The sequence below is a fragment of the Ciona intestinalis genome, chromosome 12 (genome assembly GCF_000224145.3).
Source record: "Ciona intestinalis chromosome 12, KH, whole genome shotgun sequence".
NCBI lineage: Eukaryota > Metazoa > Chordata > Ascidiacea > Phlebobranchia > Cionidae > Ciona > Ciona intestinalis.
Genome location: NC_020177.2, coordinates 1,237,368 through 1,255,659, shown reverse-complemented (window position 1 = coordinate 1,255,659; position 18,292 = coordinate 1,237,368). Strand labels below are relative to the sequence as shown.

At 36.2% G+C, this 18,292-nt stretch overlaps 3 protein-coding genes and 1 non-coding gene across 5 annotated transcripts in view; 2 read left to right on the top strand and 2 right to left on the bottom strand.

Annotated features, from left to right (window-relative positions):
* The window catches only part of LOC108949985, a 436,537-nt gene that overhangs the window by 35,726 nt on the left and 382,519 nt on the right, over positions 1-18,292 (bottom strand). The gene's annotated exons all lie outside the window — the stretch shown is intronic.
* Positions 205-18,046, top strand: LOC100179181. 2 transcript variants are annotated; one of them, XM_026837132.1, is made up of 5 exons: positions 205-222; positions 14,511-14,784; positions 16,552-16,699; positions 17,114-17,220; positions 17,452-18,046. In XM_026837132.1, exons 2-5 carry the CDS (start codon positions 14,533-14,535, stop codon positions 17,710-17,712), a joined length of 768 nt encoding a protein of 255 aa, XP_026692933.1. In that variant the 5' UTR covers positions 205-222; positions 14,511-14,532; the 3' UTR covers positions 17,713-18,046. The 2 variants fall into 2 exon arrangements, with proteins under 2 accessions (XP_026692933.1, XP_002126099.1); XM_002126063.5 differs by lacking the exon at positions 205-222 and adding an exon at positions 10,499-10,643.
* LOC100180024 lies at positions 768-6,434 on the bottom strand. The gene is made up of 4 exons (XM_018814313.2): positions 5,839-6,434; positions 3,780-3,962; positions 2,803-3,144; positions 768-2,288 (listed from the first exon to the last, which is right to left on the bottom strand). Exons 1-4 carry the CDS (start codon positions 6,018-6,020, stop codon positions 2,024-2,026), a joined length of 972 nt encoding a protein of 323 aa, XP_018669858.2. The 5' UTR covers positions 6,021-6,434; the 3' UTR covers positions 768-2,023.
* Positions 9,560-9,631, top strand: trnap-ugg. Its single transcript has one exon. It is a non-coding gene; the product is annotated as a tRNA-Pro (tRNA).

Here is an 18,292-nt window from a genome sequence, read left to right as displayed (position 1 = left end):
ATGGTGGCCCATCTCTCCCCTACTATAAACCTATTTTACGTCAACGTTTATAACAAGTTACATTTATTCTGCATAGTATGTAGATAAATCAACCTAAATTCCATAAACAAACAGCAAAGCAAAAACAATTCAACATTTTTACTGCAATTTGTAATTCAAAAAAAAAGAATGAAATAAAAAGTGAATGCAATTTTCCTTTTAGCTCATTGTTGTTTAACGCAGGTAAGTAAAGGTTACTATGTTAATAGTTTATGTATTTTATTGTGGGACGACATGGGACACTTCCAGCACATAATATCTAAATATTCTGACCGTGTTTAAAATAATTAACAACGGGATATGGAAGTTGGAGGATACGGTTTTATAATTCTTTGAATGTCGTTTTTTTACGACCAAATGAGATGAGATGAAAACATATCCCGTATTACCCCACGCTATAACATTTGTATATTATATAGACAATGTTAACATAGACAAGAAATATCGCCTGCCAAACATTCTATATAGTAGGATGGGGCAAGATGGGACACCTGTTTATTTAATTTTTACGCTCTAATTGATAGTAAACAAAGAGCGTCTAAAAAATCATAAAACCGTATTCTCACGACTCCCATAGACCGTTGTTAATTGTTTAAAACACGGTCAGGATATTTGGATTTTATGTGCTAAAGGTGTCCCGTCTTTCCTACCCTACTTATATGTAGAACGTACGAGCTTCAAGCACTGTCTGTCTGGAAATACGTGAATGCGATAATAAAACAACATTATAGGATTGTCAAGTATGTTTATTTACATAACGTATAGAATCAGCATATAAAGTTGATCAGTAAAACACAATAATACTCTTAGAAAAAAATTACTTTGCAAAAAATAACACAATATTTTTAAATGTGCATGATTATAAAATTGAAGAATTGCAAATTTTCTAATTAAACTATGAAGCGATATATATCTTCGGGCGTAGTTAGTTTTATGGCAGCGAGATTGGTGATTCTATTAAATGAACCTAAACAAAAAGTATAGTACGGTGGGGTAAGATGGAACACATACCATCGCATATTTACTAATCGTGTTTCGAACAAATAACAAAAACGCCTATTTATAAAGTCGCGGGGCTACCGGTGTACAATTTTTAAATATTAAGTTGTTTATTACCAAACGGGATAATAAAAGAAAATAAAAAAACATGAACCATCTTACCCCAACCAACCACAATTGGAATAAATAAACAGTTCTGTACCAAAATATATCCCTTTAGTAGGGTGGGGAAGATGGGACACTTTTTCATTCTTTTTCTCGTCGTATTTGATAGTAAACAAGAAACATCCAAAGAATTATAAAACCGTATATCAATACCACTTCCATAGACCGTTGTTAATTGTTTAAAAAACGGTCAGGATATTTAAATATTATGTGTTAAAGGTGTCGCATCTCCCCCGTCCTACTATATATTTAATTTATATTTTCCGATCGAAAAGAGTTTTATAAAATTGGTATTTCTTCTATAGAAGAAAAAAATGTATTTGGGTACACTATAATACGTTTAGTTGCCACGCGTATAATTGAATGTATATGATTGTACATTAAGGTGTTTAACCATGTGTTGTTTTGTAGTAACCTCTATCATAGCGACTATATAGCTATAGTTTATTAGCAGTGCTTCTCAAAAATCTAATAGTGACCACTGTGTTAAAGCAATTGCCGTTTAATTTCTTGCCCAAGGACACATACGCCCACAATGGTAGCAGCACCGAGCCTTGAATTCATAACCTCTGGGCTAGAGACAGATTTTGACGCCAAAACTTCGCTACTACTTAACGGGTAAATATTTTGGCCTTTAAAATATGATTCAAAAGCACTGATGTGTAGTAACACATTATAATTAACAAAGTAGTCTAATATATACATTAGAAGTGCGTTTCGTGCCTTGAGCGCTGGAACTGATTATACTATCGCAATAACCTTGCAACGATTAAAGCCTTAAACAGACTTTTCATAAAAAAATCACTTAATAAATAAAATCTCACACTAGCGAATTTTCCGTGTTTTCCGGTGACGTAAAAGTTATGCGAACTTTAACACCGCTGTCCGAAGTCACGCCGCTGTTATCTGTGTAGCTTTTTACATTTGGTGAGACGGTCGACGATTCCATCAGTTTTTCCATGCCCTGCTTGTGTTTCGGTTTCGGTGGGCAGCCATAAACTTCTTTAACGCGATGATAAATAACAAAGATGGTGAAATACACAATGGGCACAATGATTATAACGATGTGGAACGTAGAGACGTCTCTAAAAAATAAAAAAATGTAATGAATAGATTATTGGATATGTCGCTTATTTAGTTGTGGTTTTAAGATTTAACTTTTCGTTTACTGTAAGCTTATACAAGCAAATTAATGTTATAGTAGGGTGGGGAGGCAAGACACTTTTAGCACATAATATCAAAATATCCTAATCGTGTTTTAAAAACTAAAAAACGATCTATGGGAGTCGTAAGGGTATGGTTTTATATTTCTTTGAATGTTATTTGTTTACTGCCAAATGGGACGAGAAAATAGAATACAGCGGTATTTCGTCTTCCCCCATCCCAGTATATTTTATTACCTAACATGCTGCATTTTGGTATATTAGTCTTGGCCCCGGGGCAAGATGAATACACATGTGGTAACTCGTAATGCGTAAGCCGACACGAGGCGTATGAAACAGAACACCCGTGTTCGACTGTCGTTGCCCGCAACGCGAGGATAAATAATTTACATTCATTTACTCAAATGTACAATACCTACAAAAAGTAACATCTTACGTGCATAATAGAGGGTCATTAAAGCCGGTCCCAGTAACCAAAAACGGTTGAACTTGAAGCGTACGGAATTTCATTGTAACGCTCCAATCCGTCGACACAGTTGCATTTTGATTGAGCAGAGTATAATTTGTCGACCGCATAGTAGTTACTATCATTCTTGACTGGCAGCCGTAAGCCCTAGTGACTGGAACGCCCATAGTAAGTTGCCCAGCATTTTCAATGATTGTTTTGGTCAAAGTGGCTTCAGATTGAATACGGACTTTTGGTAAAGCGTGGGCCAAGCGGTTAATATCGTCGATGTTTATAGAAATGCTACTTAACCACCAGTTTCCGTCGGCGCACCTGTGAACAAAATTTATTATTTCATTTTATATTAGGCTAGGGTAAGATGAGACGTGTTTTTAACTTTTTTTACGTCTCATTTGATAGTAATTAAAAAATAAATGTATTGTGTAACTATGTATCCTCGTGCCTCTAAAAATGCGCTGTTAAATGTTAAAACACGATCGGGAAGCATGGGATTTATGTGCTAAAGGTGTCCTACCTTACGCCACAGTACAATGCACGGGTAATGCAATACCCAAAACGGCGAGGCACGCCACTATACATATGAGTTTAAGCAAGAGCTGATTCATTACCTTAACACCCATGGAGCTACCACATAAACCATATGTTAAAACATGCAGTTTTTCACGTGGCTAGGATATAAAATACAAACTGGTACGCAGCTGTCCTTGTTTAGAACCAATAAAATCGCTCCGTTACGCTTCGTTCAAGGGTTTATTTCGTGCGATGTGATTCATATAGTGCTTGGAAGTTAGATTTTTGGAAATACCATGTTTCTGATAGTGTAATGTTCAAGGACACACACGCCCATAATGGTAGCAGCGTCAAGCCTCGAATCCGTACTTCTGGGCTAAAAGCAAGCGCGCTAACTATTATGGTATATAAAAGCTATATTTTTTTATTTCTTTTACCTGACACAGTAAGTTCTTTGAGTTTTTCCCGGCTGTTCTGGTGTGCGGCTAAACGTCATTCTAATAACCATACCGTTGAATGAAAGGGACAATAAAGACGTAAACTCCTTGTCGCAATAGCTCCCGTTAGTGGTAGCTGTATGTGGTAACAAAATACTGCTAGAGTGCGCTGTGTCGCCAACTCTGAAAATACAACCATGTTATAAAAATGCATCAAAAATAATTGCGCAACAACAAAAGAGCTATCATGGAGTTATGCGAACGCGGTTATTTAATTCTGTAAATATTCGTTCTTTACTGTACCAAATGGGTCGATAAGAGAGAATGGAATTATGAACCATCTTACCCCAACCTTAAACACTTGAGACTTGACATAAAACTAATTTTTTTATGATTTCTTTTTTAATTTTCTGTGTTTTGTAATCTTAAAGAACCGATGTCTCGTCTTCCATAAGACAAGGCATCATCAGATTTTGCTGCTAAGTGTCTTGACCAAGAACTCATCTGGCCAAAATCCTAGTTATCCTCTTTTTTCGCTTTAAATTTCCTAAAACTTCGTTTTCTACCATTTTTATTAGAGATGACCAAATCAACCACAAAATACTCGTGCGAAATGTAGTTACGAATAACTTATTTATGTAAACTGCCCGAGGAAAAGAGCTTATCATAATGATAAGGTAAAAAGCCCGGACATTTTATTCTATTCTCGTTTACACTGTTATGGAGAAAATATGCCAAAATCAAATTATTGGTGGGTGGGGTAAGATGAAACATGTTTATTTGTCTTTTATCGTCCCATTTAATATCAAAGAAATAAATCTTTCGGAATCATATAACCTGTTAACCGTTTAGACCCGCAACTCTAAAACAACGTTAATTGTTCTAAACACGATCAAGAAATATGGGATATTATGTGGCTATGTGCCACTGATAACGGTATCCCATCGTACCCCGCAGTACTATATGTATATATTTATATAGGCAGTGCTGTCTGTTAAGTATACGTCGCATCTCCGCTGTTCAAAAGTTTTAAATAATTTATTCGTTATTTGTCTTTGCACAAATTTTGTGAGTTGTACAACAATGCAGACATTAATATTACATATGGAGCATTGTAATAGCTATGCTTACAGTATAGCGTTACAGCCTCATTGAACGCGTATAACATACATTTGTTCGAATCTGCTTACTTTTTATTTTACATATAGTAGGGTGGGAAAAGATGGGATACGTATTCATTGTACTTTCTTTTCCATTTGATAGCAAACAAAAAAGACTTACGACTCTCATAGACTGCTGTTAATTGTTTAAAACACGATCAGGATATTTGGATATAATGTGCTTTTCGATTACTCAAGCGAAGATTTAAAAATATTTTAAACGAAAAGACAGAATATATCGATAAAACAACAGTTATTAAAACACGCTTACAGTTAAAAACATATTTACATTTAGTAGAAAGAAAATAAGCGTGGTCGCTGCACTTAACGGACAAAAAAACATCTCATTACAACATTTGGCTTCGATGCTTCTACGTATATGCTTTAATAAACATAATATGTACACAAATTTATCGTTTTTGATGAAGCCACCTATATTCGGACGCTTATCTAAGCCTTATCTATAAATTGACTTAATTTAGGAAGCGCAAGTGTGCACACTTATTTAGCCGCGTGCCGTGTTCCCTTAATGGTCGTTGTTTGCCCGCCAAAACACACAAAAGGAAATAAAGTGGTCTATTGTACCCTAAACTATAGCCTTACTATGCCTTTACTCAGGCATTCCGACGAAGCGATTTAAAAATTATAAGGCCTGTATTTTGGACTATGATTCTATTCTATATCATTGCCATAATAGCAAATCCGTTATGAGTCAGGTGACAGGTCTCACGGTCGGGCACGCTAGGAGACCTTTGATAGATGCCAGAGTTGACGTGTTACCTCAAACTTCAATTGTCCTAATCTAAAAGACTTTTTTCTATGGCATAGCTCGCCGGGAGATCTAATATTTTGGCCGAAATTGGCTCCTACTTGACCATCCATAAACATATGATACTCACTTGTATTTAAGCTCCACTTCTAGGTCCAAGTTCGCCAGCATGCATGTTCTTTCCTTCTGCGTGTTGCGAAAGTCATTCGCTACCACTTTAAAATTGGGTTCTGCAGCATGATGTCCACTGTTAGCGATTGTAGTTTCAATTTGAAGTATCCAAAGTAAGCCAATTTGTAACAAAAGTTTCATCTTGGCTAACCACTACAGACCTAGCTCACTGACATACCTGGCAAAGCTATACAAATATATCGAATGTTGGCGTAGTTAAGCAAACATAAAACACCTTGAGTACATCACATATGGTGCCAGCCTTACCAGAACTGGCACAAATTCCCACCGTCATGCTACGTCATTTCCGATTTAACACAATGGCTGTTAAAACGCGGCCAAGCGTAAAAATAATCAAGAACCACTATACTGGTAATGTAAAAGCGCTGTACTGCTTTTCGATACTGACTTTACGCATTAAAGATAGTTTTAGCACGACAACGGACTAAAGAAATTCACGTTGCTAAAAATACTGCTTCTCTTTCGTGTTCTATTTAAAGAGCTAACAAAACTACCTTAGTTTCAAATCCATATGTATTTGAAAGCTGTCCAGTTACCTTGAAATACAATATCGACTACGTTATAGCCACGCATTAGCAATCTATCGCTACATCGATCGGTGCCAATCGAAATTCCAATTAGGTTAAGTACAGTCTAACCAGTATAGGATGTGGCATGCATTTGTTGTTTTGAAACGGCTGCTAATCTAATACAACGTAATTTGACTGGAACAGAGATCTGGCTAGAGCAGTACGGTCTGTCAAACACGTATATGTTAAATTTAAACGTGACAGTAGGTCACGTTAAATCAACTTTCGCTATGTTGTTATAGTAAAACAGACGTCCCACAGTACACCATACAGTCATACACAAAATGACATGGTCATATGAAAGTATAAGGTTACTATATTTGTTTTCAAAGGTACAACGCTTTAAATCCTATATAGCTCTATTAAGTCCAAATGCACATTGAAAATGCTTGCTAATATGGAATAGTTGTTTGTCAGCGACTATTAATCATATATAATGTTTATTTTACACCCAGTTTATTACTCTTTTTGATGCGGTTTAATCGACAAATGAGACGTCTTGTCTACCTGGCTGAAATGAAAGCAAATATACTTGTTATTGCTTCTGTATTTGCAAACAGACGCCTTTGTCATATGTAGTAGCGGCTATATGTCTGCAGACCACACTGTCGAGTCTACTTTACTAGCTCTACTGTGGATTCATCAGCACTTAATATACTTTCTGACTACAGTTCTACTCGCATCCCAAATCTACGGTGTATTTTAACTTTCAGAATTTCGTTCAAGTTGTTTTCTTGTGTTATCAGCACACTATAATCAATCGATTATTTTCCAAAAATCGAATGCAGTACAGCAGTACACGCTAGAAACAAAACAAGCGCCATATGCTGTGCATCGATTACTTGCTATTACATGCAATTTCCGCACAAATACGCTGTTAAATTTTACAACCAGCAGCCGCTAACACAATGCTAATAGCGTTCTGCTATTCGCTATAGCAGTCGTTTCGATTCACTGCCTTTGCGAAGCTGAAATCGCTTTTAAACTACCAGCCTGTTAAACTGACTGTACCGTCGTATATAAAGCTCTTGTGTGGTGTTCGAGTACGTGGAAATTTGAGCGCTCACTCTTGGACCACAAAGTGTTATCTGATTGAGAGTTTGCTCTTGAACGTAAATGGAAATTGGAAAAGTCTCATGCCCGCTATTTTAGTGATATGAATAAAACTGCGGTTAAATATAGTCGTCTAGCCTACGAAGTCTTGGCATAAAATACACGCGCCGACGACTATAACATATCATAAGCGCGCAATCTACATATAGCAGGGTGGGGGGGAGATGGGATACCTTTTTGTTCCGTTTTCTTGTTCGCTTACGTAACTAAACAAAGAACATTCAAATTATTCCATCTTAGCCCACCTTACTGCATATTTTTTCATAAACGATTATAGATACTCAATCTTTTCATGCTGCTATAAAATTAAACAATTCCTGAAATTGCTACCCTAGCTTTTACCAACAATAAAATACTATATTATGGGTTTAGCGGTCACGCTTTTTTCTGATACTTTTACTCGGGCAGTTTTTACTCTTTGCGTGTTTTAACGACTTTCGTTATGCTGCTTATTCCCCTCTCTTTGTTATTTCATAGCATTTCGTCTTTACTGTCATACTCAGAGAGATAAATCACAATTTATGTTTTAGGTTGGGATAAGATGGTATACGTTGTTATTCACTTTTATCTTTTTTTTAAATGACTGTATTGTCACAGTTCCTAAAAGCGTTGTTAATTGTTGAAAAACACGGTTTGAAAATATGGGATATTATGTGCTAACAGTATCCCATCTTACCCCACAGTATATAGCCTACCCTGACCAAATTGCTTACATTTTTAAAGAGGTAATAAACTCCGGGAATATACACGGTATTTTTCTGAGAATAGTTTCTATATGATAAATGCATGTCCTATATTCCCTCAACGTCCTGTACAGTAAACCCAATGCCGTGCAGAGAATTTATGAGCTCAAAACCGACCATAACGCTTGGCTTATTAACATGCAAACGACCTATGTTTGATCGACGTTAAATTTAACTTTATTGCTTGGCAAACTAACCTCTCAACGTACGCTAAACAGTCGTAATATAGGACCAACTTGGTAATCTATAAATCATTAGTAAAGTAAAATCAGAGTCTATATGACCAACACTACGAAAGAATTCAACATATATTATACCTTTGGGTAAGTTTGTGTATACCTTTAGCACATAATATTCAAATATTCCAATATCGTGTTTTAAACAATTAACAACGGTCTATGGGAGTCGTGAAGATACGGTTTTGTAATGCTTTAAATGTTCTTTGTTTACTACCAAGTAAAACGAGAAATTAGATTAAAAGGGTGTTTCATCTTTCCCTACCCTACTGTATATATGAATACAATGTAAGAGACCAGTTGTTAGCTGCTAAATGTGACAACAATCATGTGTTTGGGTTCATTGGCAAACTTTGTTAAGGAAATATTTGATTGAATAAATGAAACTTATTTAACTTAACGTGGCGGTCAAAGACAGTCGTTGTAACAATGGGTGTTCTGTTTTTATAAGCCTGTGTATTGATATGTTTTTCCTTTAAATTGTATACCTATAATCTAACGGATAAAATTGTCCTACGTTCGTAACTGAACAGCAACGTTCGCGTTAGCCCCATCCCTGGTTTTATCAAAACGTTTTAGACCGTCCGCTAGGTTGTGCTGCTGGGTTGGCTACGTTAAAAATCGAAATGTAAAACGAAACGAACGGGTAGTAAGCTTAAAACTATTCAAATAAATTCAATCTATTATATAGAATGAATGAATGAATGAATGAATGAATGAATGAATGAATGAATGAATGAATGAATGAATGAATGAATGAATGAATGAATGAATGAATGAATTTTAGCATACCGTGACGTGGCAACGACAATCGTTATAACATGGGTGTTGTTTTATTTTCTACATCTCGTGTCCGCTTACAAGGTAACACATATGTAACTGTGTGGGTATTTTTTCTTTATTGCTGGCAATTTTTACAACATTAGAAATAAATTGGTTAAATTGCAGTCGCACTATATTTAAACACGACCATCATATCCGAAGCGCCGATAAATGTCGGCTCGTTGGTCTAGGGGTATGATTCTCGCTTTGGGTGCGAGAGGTCCCGGGTTCAAATCCCGGACGAGCCCATTTTTAATCCGGGACTGTGGCATAGGGATTGGTGCATCTACTTTAATCCAAAAGAAGAACCAGAAACACCAGTTCTTAGAACTGCGTTATGTCAGTAATATTAAATGAAAACTTTTGCAGTTAAGCATTGCAGACATAGAAGTTATTTTCCATCTTAGGACAATTTTATTTAAGGAATTACTTGCTATATATAGGACTGTGGGGTAAGATGGATATCGTTGGAAAATAATATCCCTTATTTCCCAATCACATTTTAATAAACAATTTATAACTCATTTTTTTAGAATCGTGGGGATAGGGTTACATATATTTCTGTAAATATACTTGTTTACTACACCAATGGAACGATGGATGTAAACATAGATTTTCCGAACCTACTATATGGTAGGGTGGGGGAAGATGGGACACCTTTTCATTCTATTTCCCCGTACATTTTGGTAGTAAACAAAGAAATTTAAGGAATAATACAACCTTGTCCTCGCGACTACCATAGACCGTTGTTAATTGTTTAAAACACGACCAGGACAATTAGATATTTTGTGCTAAAGGTGTTCCATCTTTCCCCACCGCACTATATATCTTTTTTAAGTTCGCCAAAAGGGAGTTTTGTATTCTCCAATGAAAAATAGCCTGGAAACCGTTTGTGAAAATTCCAACAAAAAATAATCATCCAAAAACATTAAAGGAGAAAAATCACAATATTCAAACTTTTTTATTCGTCTCTTCGATTACGCGGTAGCGAAGGTTAAAAAATATTTAAAACGAAAAGGTAGAATACAGCGACAAATCGACAAAAAGCGTACAAAACTATTAAAAGTGCACCGACGTTTAAACAAACAAAACAAGAGGTCAAGTAAGGTCTTCCGTTATTTAACATGCGGTGTGGTTCTGTTATCTGTTTGCCTTGCACCCAGTTTCCATTGAGTTATTATGATGTCACAGGAAGACGCGCAACGTTCATTTCCGATACGTTTTCATTTGACAGGTGGCTGGAGGTTCGACTCTGTATTTGTAAGTCTAAGGATATTTTGCTTTATTTTTCAATAGGTTGATTAACGTTCATTAGAATTAAAAAATGTTTATTCAAATTAAAGAAGTTATATAGTTTATTTATAATAAAGTATATGTAGTAGAGTGGGGAAAGACGGGACTATTAATCTATTCATACTATTTTTTGCCCCATTTGGTAGTAAACAAAGAAGATTTAAAGAATTATAAAACCATATTCTCACGATTTCTCATAGACCGTTGTTATTGTTTAAAGTGCAATTAGCATATTTGGATATTATATGTGCTAAAGGTGTCCCGTCTTCCCCACCCTGCCATAGAGCGTTTAATCTAAGGCAAGTTATTACAAATGTTTTTTTTAAGTTTTTTTTTTTTTTCAGGCAAAACGAAGTAGTATCAACATAGGTAGCTTTACAATATTATTGGAGTACAAAAGATTTTTTTCGCGTGTTCTAAATGCACTTAGGTTATCGTATAAGATAACTTAGTTTAAATTTTAATCAATAATTAAGCAATATCAAGCAGTAAACTAGTTTCATGTTTTCTAAAATTTCGTGCTTGCTCAACTGCGACGTAGGTATTTCAAGCAAAAACAATCACCCACAAAGTTACATACGTGATAACTCGAAAGCGGGCCTGATATAAGCATGGAACAGGACAACCGTGTTATAACGACTGCCGTTGCCCCGCCACAAAACAATAAACAAGTTAGATTCGTAAATTAAATAATTTTGGTGGTACGTATAACGTTTTACATTTAAAGTTACAAAATGGGTGGGGTAAGATGGAACTTCCATATCTTTAATTTACTTATTTGGTTGCAAACAGAGAATATTGACGGATTTGTGTAACCATAGGCCTACGACTCTATAATAGCATTGTTAATTGTTAAAACACAAAATATCGGATTTAGGTGCTTACAGTATTTCGACTTGCCCCACACTACTATGCTATGTAGCCAACGTAAGTTTAAAACACCAGCTTTCTAAACTGCGAAAATAATTTGTTAAATCATGTATTGTTTAATACTTAAACAAATATTCAATAACCAAATCGGTATGTTTTAACTAAAAGCATGTTTTAAAAAGCATGTTTTCTGTTTTGTCGCTATATCCTGTTTTTTTTTGTTTAAAATATTTTAAATCTTTGCTACCGTTATTGAAGTGGCAAATAACGGTATTATTAGAGAAGGGCGGGGGAGGATGGGACACCTTTTAACTCTATTTTCTCGTTCCATTTGGTAGTAAACAAAGCACATTCAAAGAATTAAATAACCGTATATCCTCACGACTCTCATAGGCCGTTGTTAATTGTTTAAAACACAATCAGAATACTTAATTGAATATTATGCGCTAAATGTGTCCCATCTTTCCCACCCCACTACATCAAATGTTTTACAAAAGAAACCGCAAAACATGATTATCAATGTACAGACGGAGTCGTTTTATCTAAGTGACAGTTCATTTAAATGTTATTTATAGACCATTTAAATGTTACAGTGGTCTGAATTAAAGTCGGACGCATGCAATGTACCTACGCTAAAGTGCGTCATAGAGTATGCAGTTTAGTATGCTGACGCAATACTGGCAAGTTAGTCTACTACCCGCATACGTAGATATGTATATGTGACTCCATACCATGGTGTGGTTATCGCTCTACTGTCTACTTGGTAAAGGTGTGGTAAGTCCTGGAAAAAATGCGGGTTCGACTCTCGGCGGTTTAATTAATGCGGTTCTTAGCACAAGCGCTTCAGAAATTCTCCCGCCATTTATTCTGACGTCAATTAATTTCTCTCAGTTTAGACTCAAGAGTGATCGAGATGGTAATTTAAACGACCTCGACTGACCGGTCTGCGAAGTCAGTTTACATGCAAATGTATCGAACCGGATGTCTGAACGTTGTATGAGACAGTTTGTGGTCAGAGCAGTGCGACATATTTGGTATCCGGTTCAAAATTCATAAAGCAATTCCTGATGGGTATTATTGCTTATAAGTTTTTATAATAAGCGCATTACTAAAACACACATCCCTTTCTCCAAGTTTAAAGTGTGCCTTCACTCGCACCCATGTTTTTGCGCTTCGATTCAATCAAAGTTGGTTGAACCGATGTGAAACGTACAGGGTTCAGCAGCAGACAGAGTAACGCAGTTCGAGGAAGTCGATGTCAAACGCTGCTTTAACTTTTGACTAATTTTCGCTGAGGCTAACTCGGGTCTGTTCGGCATAAGAATCCATTCGCGGACATTAGATTCATGTAACGTAGCGCAGTACGGGTGAATACTATTTCATGGAATCATTTTGGAAGGCATAAAACGTAGCCAGCGGACCGACTTTTGGCATTCATGTCGATTCACCAGACGTAGCAGCAGTTCTAAGTCAGCCATTTTTAAATAGTAGTTTGTGTAAGCAGCATGAAAGGGCAAAAGTCAGACCAGTTGCTATTTGCAATTAGTAGACAGTCATTTGATTGCAATGAATAATTATTAATATAAAAGGACTTCTTTTATGGAGTAATATTAAAAATGTGGTCATTAGTTTACAACTGCGTCGTGTCACATGTCAATTGTCTTTTATTAAATTGTTTACTCAAACAAGAGTTTTGTGTTATTTTAGGATGAAATATAGTTAATCGCTGGCATACCAAGCTGTGATTTTAGCCAAGTTTACAAACAGGAATATCCTGATAAGTGCGAAAGTTGATCTCCGTTTGCCAATTCTCAGAAAAGTAGTGAACGCAGCCCACGTTAAGTAGGTCGAGTTAGAAGGTGACCTTATTAACGCAGGCGAGGTAAAGGGGCTAAGTTAATTCTTGGGCGACCATGGCCAAATGCGCTGCTTTCTGGGAAATTGAGTGTTGACGGTGAACACATTGGTTTAGAAAGTTGACCTTTAGGAATTGTGATCTGGCAAGCGAGTTGCCCTTGTTGGGTGGCCATACATATAAGCGTTGTGTGCCTACCTACCGCTTATTTCTCGGAAGTGTGTTTAGCGTAGGTGTGTGTTTACTGTGTGTGGGTTCGTACAGCGTATGCGGCGCTTAATGTGCTCAGGCAACTAACTGGGACTTGGCACGCTAGAAGATGTATGTATTATAGTCTATAGGGCAGTGCGCATGTGACTTATAGCAGCCGTTTCGTGTGAAACAAGGGCACAGAGAAGCTGAATCACGATTCGATGCGCCGTGTCGGGCTATTATCACGAAATACATGCATGGGTCGCTATCTCGGCAGCTATAAGCGAAACTCCCCTAAAAGTAGATCTCGGTTTAAGAATAAATCTTCCAGGCATTGCTGCTAAACCAACACGAAAGTTAACGCGCAGACCGATATGCTTTGCAGAGCTCGAGGTATTTTGTTTTTGCCGTAACTTTGTGTGCCAAGCGCGATTCAACGTAGTACAACAGTAAACAGTGCGTTATAACTTGGCTGCGTGCCAGACGTACAAATGATTCACTGAATGCAGATAACAACAGTTCAAATGGGTTGCAGCAATGCGCAGTAATAGTTATATGCGTTCTGGCACGTAGTGACTTTCCAGTTTGTCTGGTAGCGGTTTGGTTTCGCCATATGATATATCTGATTAGTCTAGTTTTAAACCCAAAATGTTTTCTATGCGAAGTCATTTTATACCAAAGTGGATTTTCTAGGAAATATAGATGTGTGATATGATAAGCAAGCGTTTCACGCACTATCTTGGTCTGTTATCAAATCAAAGCATCATGCTAACTGTGCAGTCTGTATTACTTAGCTTAAAACTACTTTTTCTTCTCTGCTAAACGATATACGATATATAACTAAACAATCTATAACTTTCTTTTAATGCACTCAAGAAAAAATTAAAAAAAACCTTTAAATTTTATTATGTTTTTAGGTCGTTTTCTACTTAGACAATAATGAAAATAATATTGGCTGGACTGCCTAAAACCGGCACGAACTCGATTCGAGAGGCATTGACAATGCTGGGGTATCAGGTTTACGACGCCGAGAATAATTTTGAACATCTGCACGACCAATGGACAAAAATTATGACCGTTGGGGGAACGGCTGACGATTTTCGAGAGATGTACAAAGACATAGATGCCACATGTGACGTCCCAGCATGCCACTATTGGGAAGAGATGCATAAAGCTTTTCCGGACGCAAAGGTATATATATATTTTGTATATGAAGTAATAAATGGTAATATATTTGTGGCTTTATATATGATCGTAATTTTTATACATCTTATGCTCAGCACTGTCGAGTTATAACAACAACATGACTATTAGTCGTCTTGTTTTAAATAACTATATTGTCTCATAAATTCATACATATAGTAGGGTGGGGGAAGATAAGACACCTTTTCGTATATTTCATCGTCCTATTTTTGGATACTATGTGATAAAGGTGTCCCGTCTTCTCCCACCCTACCACATTGCCCAGCGTGTCCTGTCTTTTACATTCCAACGTCCTGTCTTTTACATTCTGGTAACAATGACTATATGCAAAAGGTGCCGAGTTCATTTTCTATATTAATATTTAATTCAGGGAATATGTAATACTGCATGCGTAAATTATACCACGACCATTCCCGATTTTTCTCTTGGAATTTCCCGCGTGTGCTGTGTCATTTTTAAATGTACAATAAAAGGACAAAGGTCGAGCAAAGGCCTTTGCGCTTTAATTCCTAATATAGTACTGTATGGTAAAACGGGACACCTCTGGCACCTAATATTCAAATATCCTGATCGTGTTTTAAATAATTACCGATGATTATGGGAGTCGTGAGGATACGGTTTTATAATTCTTTGAATGTTCTTTGTTTACTGCCAAATGGCACGAGAAAGTAGAATGAAAAGGTCTTCCATATTCCCCCACCCTACTATATAGTAATACGTGGAAGTCGGGGCAAGATGGTTCATGTTTTTATTTTATTTTATCGTCCCGTTTAGTACAGTAAACAAAGAATATTTACCGAATTATTACCGAAGTATTATGACATTGAAAGAGCGTTGTTAATTGTTAAAAACAAGATTATGTGCCAACGGTTTTTATCTTTCCCAACAGTATTATATATATATACTATTACATTAAAAGGACACTCGGTTTTCGCGGAAGTTAAATATTTCGTTATAGTAATCCATCAACAGAATAAGCAACAATATAAGTAACTGATTTTGAATGTGTTTTTAGTCGTGACTTCCCTTAAAAAATTAGAACCACCCAAATACTGACGCCCGTGACATGAAGAACGATTTCATGACTAATGTCAAATCTTAAAGTTTTGAAATATCAACCCCTAGTTTGGCCATTGTGATTTTTAGGCGCGTTAACGTCATAGGTTATCTTAATTTGAAAGTTATTTATACTTTATTGTGGGTTTAGAAGCCACTGTTTTATTTAACACTTTTACTCAAGTTTTTCCCCATATAACTTGTTTTAACGGCTTCGTTAATTTCCTTCTCTTCCCTGTTTTCGGTATTAATGTATTCAAAGAGATAAATATAACTTATATTTTGTAAAAATAGATTTTATGTTATATCATATGTACACATAAACAAATTATAGAATGCATTAATACAAAGACATATAATAACATTAACTTTGTATAACTAAAAGATGCACCACTTAAAATACAAAATTTAATATCTATATTATAACATGCGCATTTTCTTGTGCCCAAAATCAAATAAACCTAAGCATTTTGCAAGAAAAAAAAAAGAAATCGTCTTGTATTTTTTTTTATTTTAATCTTGAAGGACCGATGTTTCGTCTGCCATGCGTCGAGTCACCTTACAAGCTAAGGGTTTGCCTTTATAAGGGTGTTTTCCAATGACACACACTCCCGCAATGATAGCAGCAGCGTCGGGCCTTGACCTCTAGCCCCTAAGCCTTATACTCATAACCGCAACTAAAACAAGTAATATTTCTAGATCTTACTGATGGTTCGAGATACAGAAGAAGAATGGCTGGGAAGCATGAATCTACAAATGCGAATGTTGTCAACGTGTGGACTCTACAGCGCCATCAGCCGGCTGTCACCACACTGCTCTAAACTACAACGATTTCTCAACAACGCAAGTATGTTAGCGTATAAACATGCTATCTATCTAAAATTCTGTGGGGCAAGATGGGATACTATCAACACATAATATCCAATATTTCCTAATCTTGTTTGAACAAAAACAACGCTGTTTTAGAGTCGTGAAGCTATGGTTATTAAATTCTGAAAATATTAATTTGTACTGCCAAATGGGACGAGTAAAGAAAATGAAAGCATATCCCATCTTCCCCCACTTTTCTAGACTTCTACTAAATAAAAACCTATTTACTTGGGACTAAATAAATGTTAGTCCTCGCGACTCCCATATAGACCGTTATTAATTGTTTAGATCAGAACATTTAGATTGCCTGTGCTAAAGGTGTCCCGCCTTCCCCAACCCACCCTATAATTTAACATAAGCCCCAATATTTAATAAATGTTTAATTGAACAGTTCGTATCGCCTTCGGTTCGGTTCCTATCTCACCTTGGGAGACCTACGTTCCAAACAACCAAGCCTTAAGAATAGCATACAGAAATCACAACGCAAGAGTCTTACAGGTATGTATGTACAACTTAACAGATTGTATGTTAAACTATGGTCTTGTAAATTAGGGCTAAAGCAAATGAAAATATATACACGAAAAAAAAAAATAATCATCCAAAAAGTTACATACAGTGTAACTCGTAGACAGACACGAAGTGTATGAAACACTCGTGGTATATCGACCATATCGTTGCCCGCCATATAAGAATAAGTAAGTTACATTCATTCTTGATTTTTTGATATAGGTTGCACCAAAAGACAAACTGTTAGTGTACAAGTGTTCGGAGGGTTGGCCCAAACTTTGCAAGTTTCTCGGCTGCCAAATACCAGACGACGATTTCCCACACAAAAATAAAAAAGGCGAAATCCTAAAAAACAATATGAACGACACTAGCCCAGGTTACCGGCAGATAAAACGTGAAATAACAGTTTCGCTGTGTGCCTTCGTGTGTGGCATAGGTTATCTTGCATACGTGGTGGCACACGCGTCTCGTATTATCTATTAATTCTTTTTAATTTACTGTATGTGTTAGTTCTAATCTGTAAGATATAATGTTTATCGTTATTTAAGCAGTGTTTGACTCGTGTTTTGCCTTTAATTAATAGAACAATTTATATTTATTACCAATGTGTTAAAAGTTCCCGAAATTCCCACTTTCACCGTATTATACAAGTATTAGATTTTTATGTATGTTCTAAAGTTTCAAAACACCATTCGAAGTTCATGGGATTTTTAAAGTTTCTAGTGTAATTATTTGTAAAACATTCCGCTTTCGTTAGTTATTGTACCGAATAATTGTAAATTTTCGCGTATGCATAATACAAATCAAAGTATAAAAATCCTAAATGTGAAAAATCTAAATTTAGCGATTGAATACTTGACGTGCTGAGATGCTTTGGTTATCCAAACCAAGAGTCTGCGTGTATAAGCATGTTTATTTACGGACACTGGCCCAACTCACTGCTTTAAAGATTGCGCTTCAATATCACCACCTAGCGACGGCCTATTTTCGTTTGCTGTATTTTCGGCTGTTAAGTAACCTAATTTAAAAGTTGCCTATGGCTATGTTATAGTATTATCTAAAT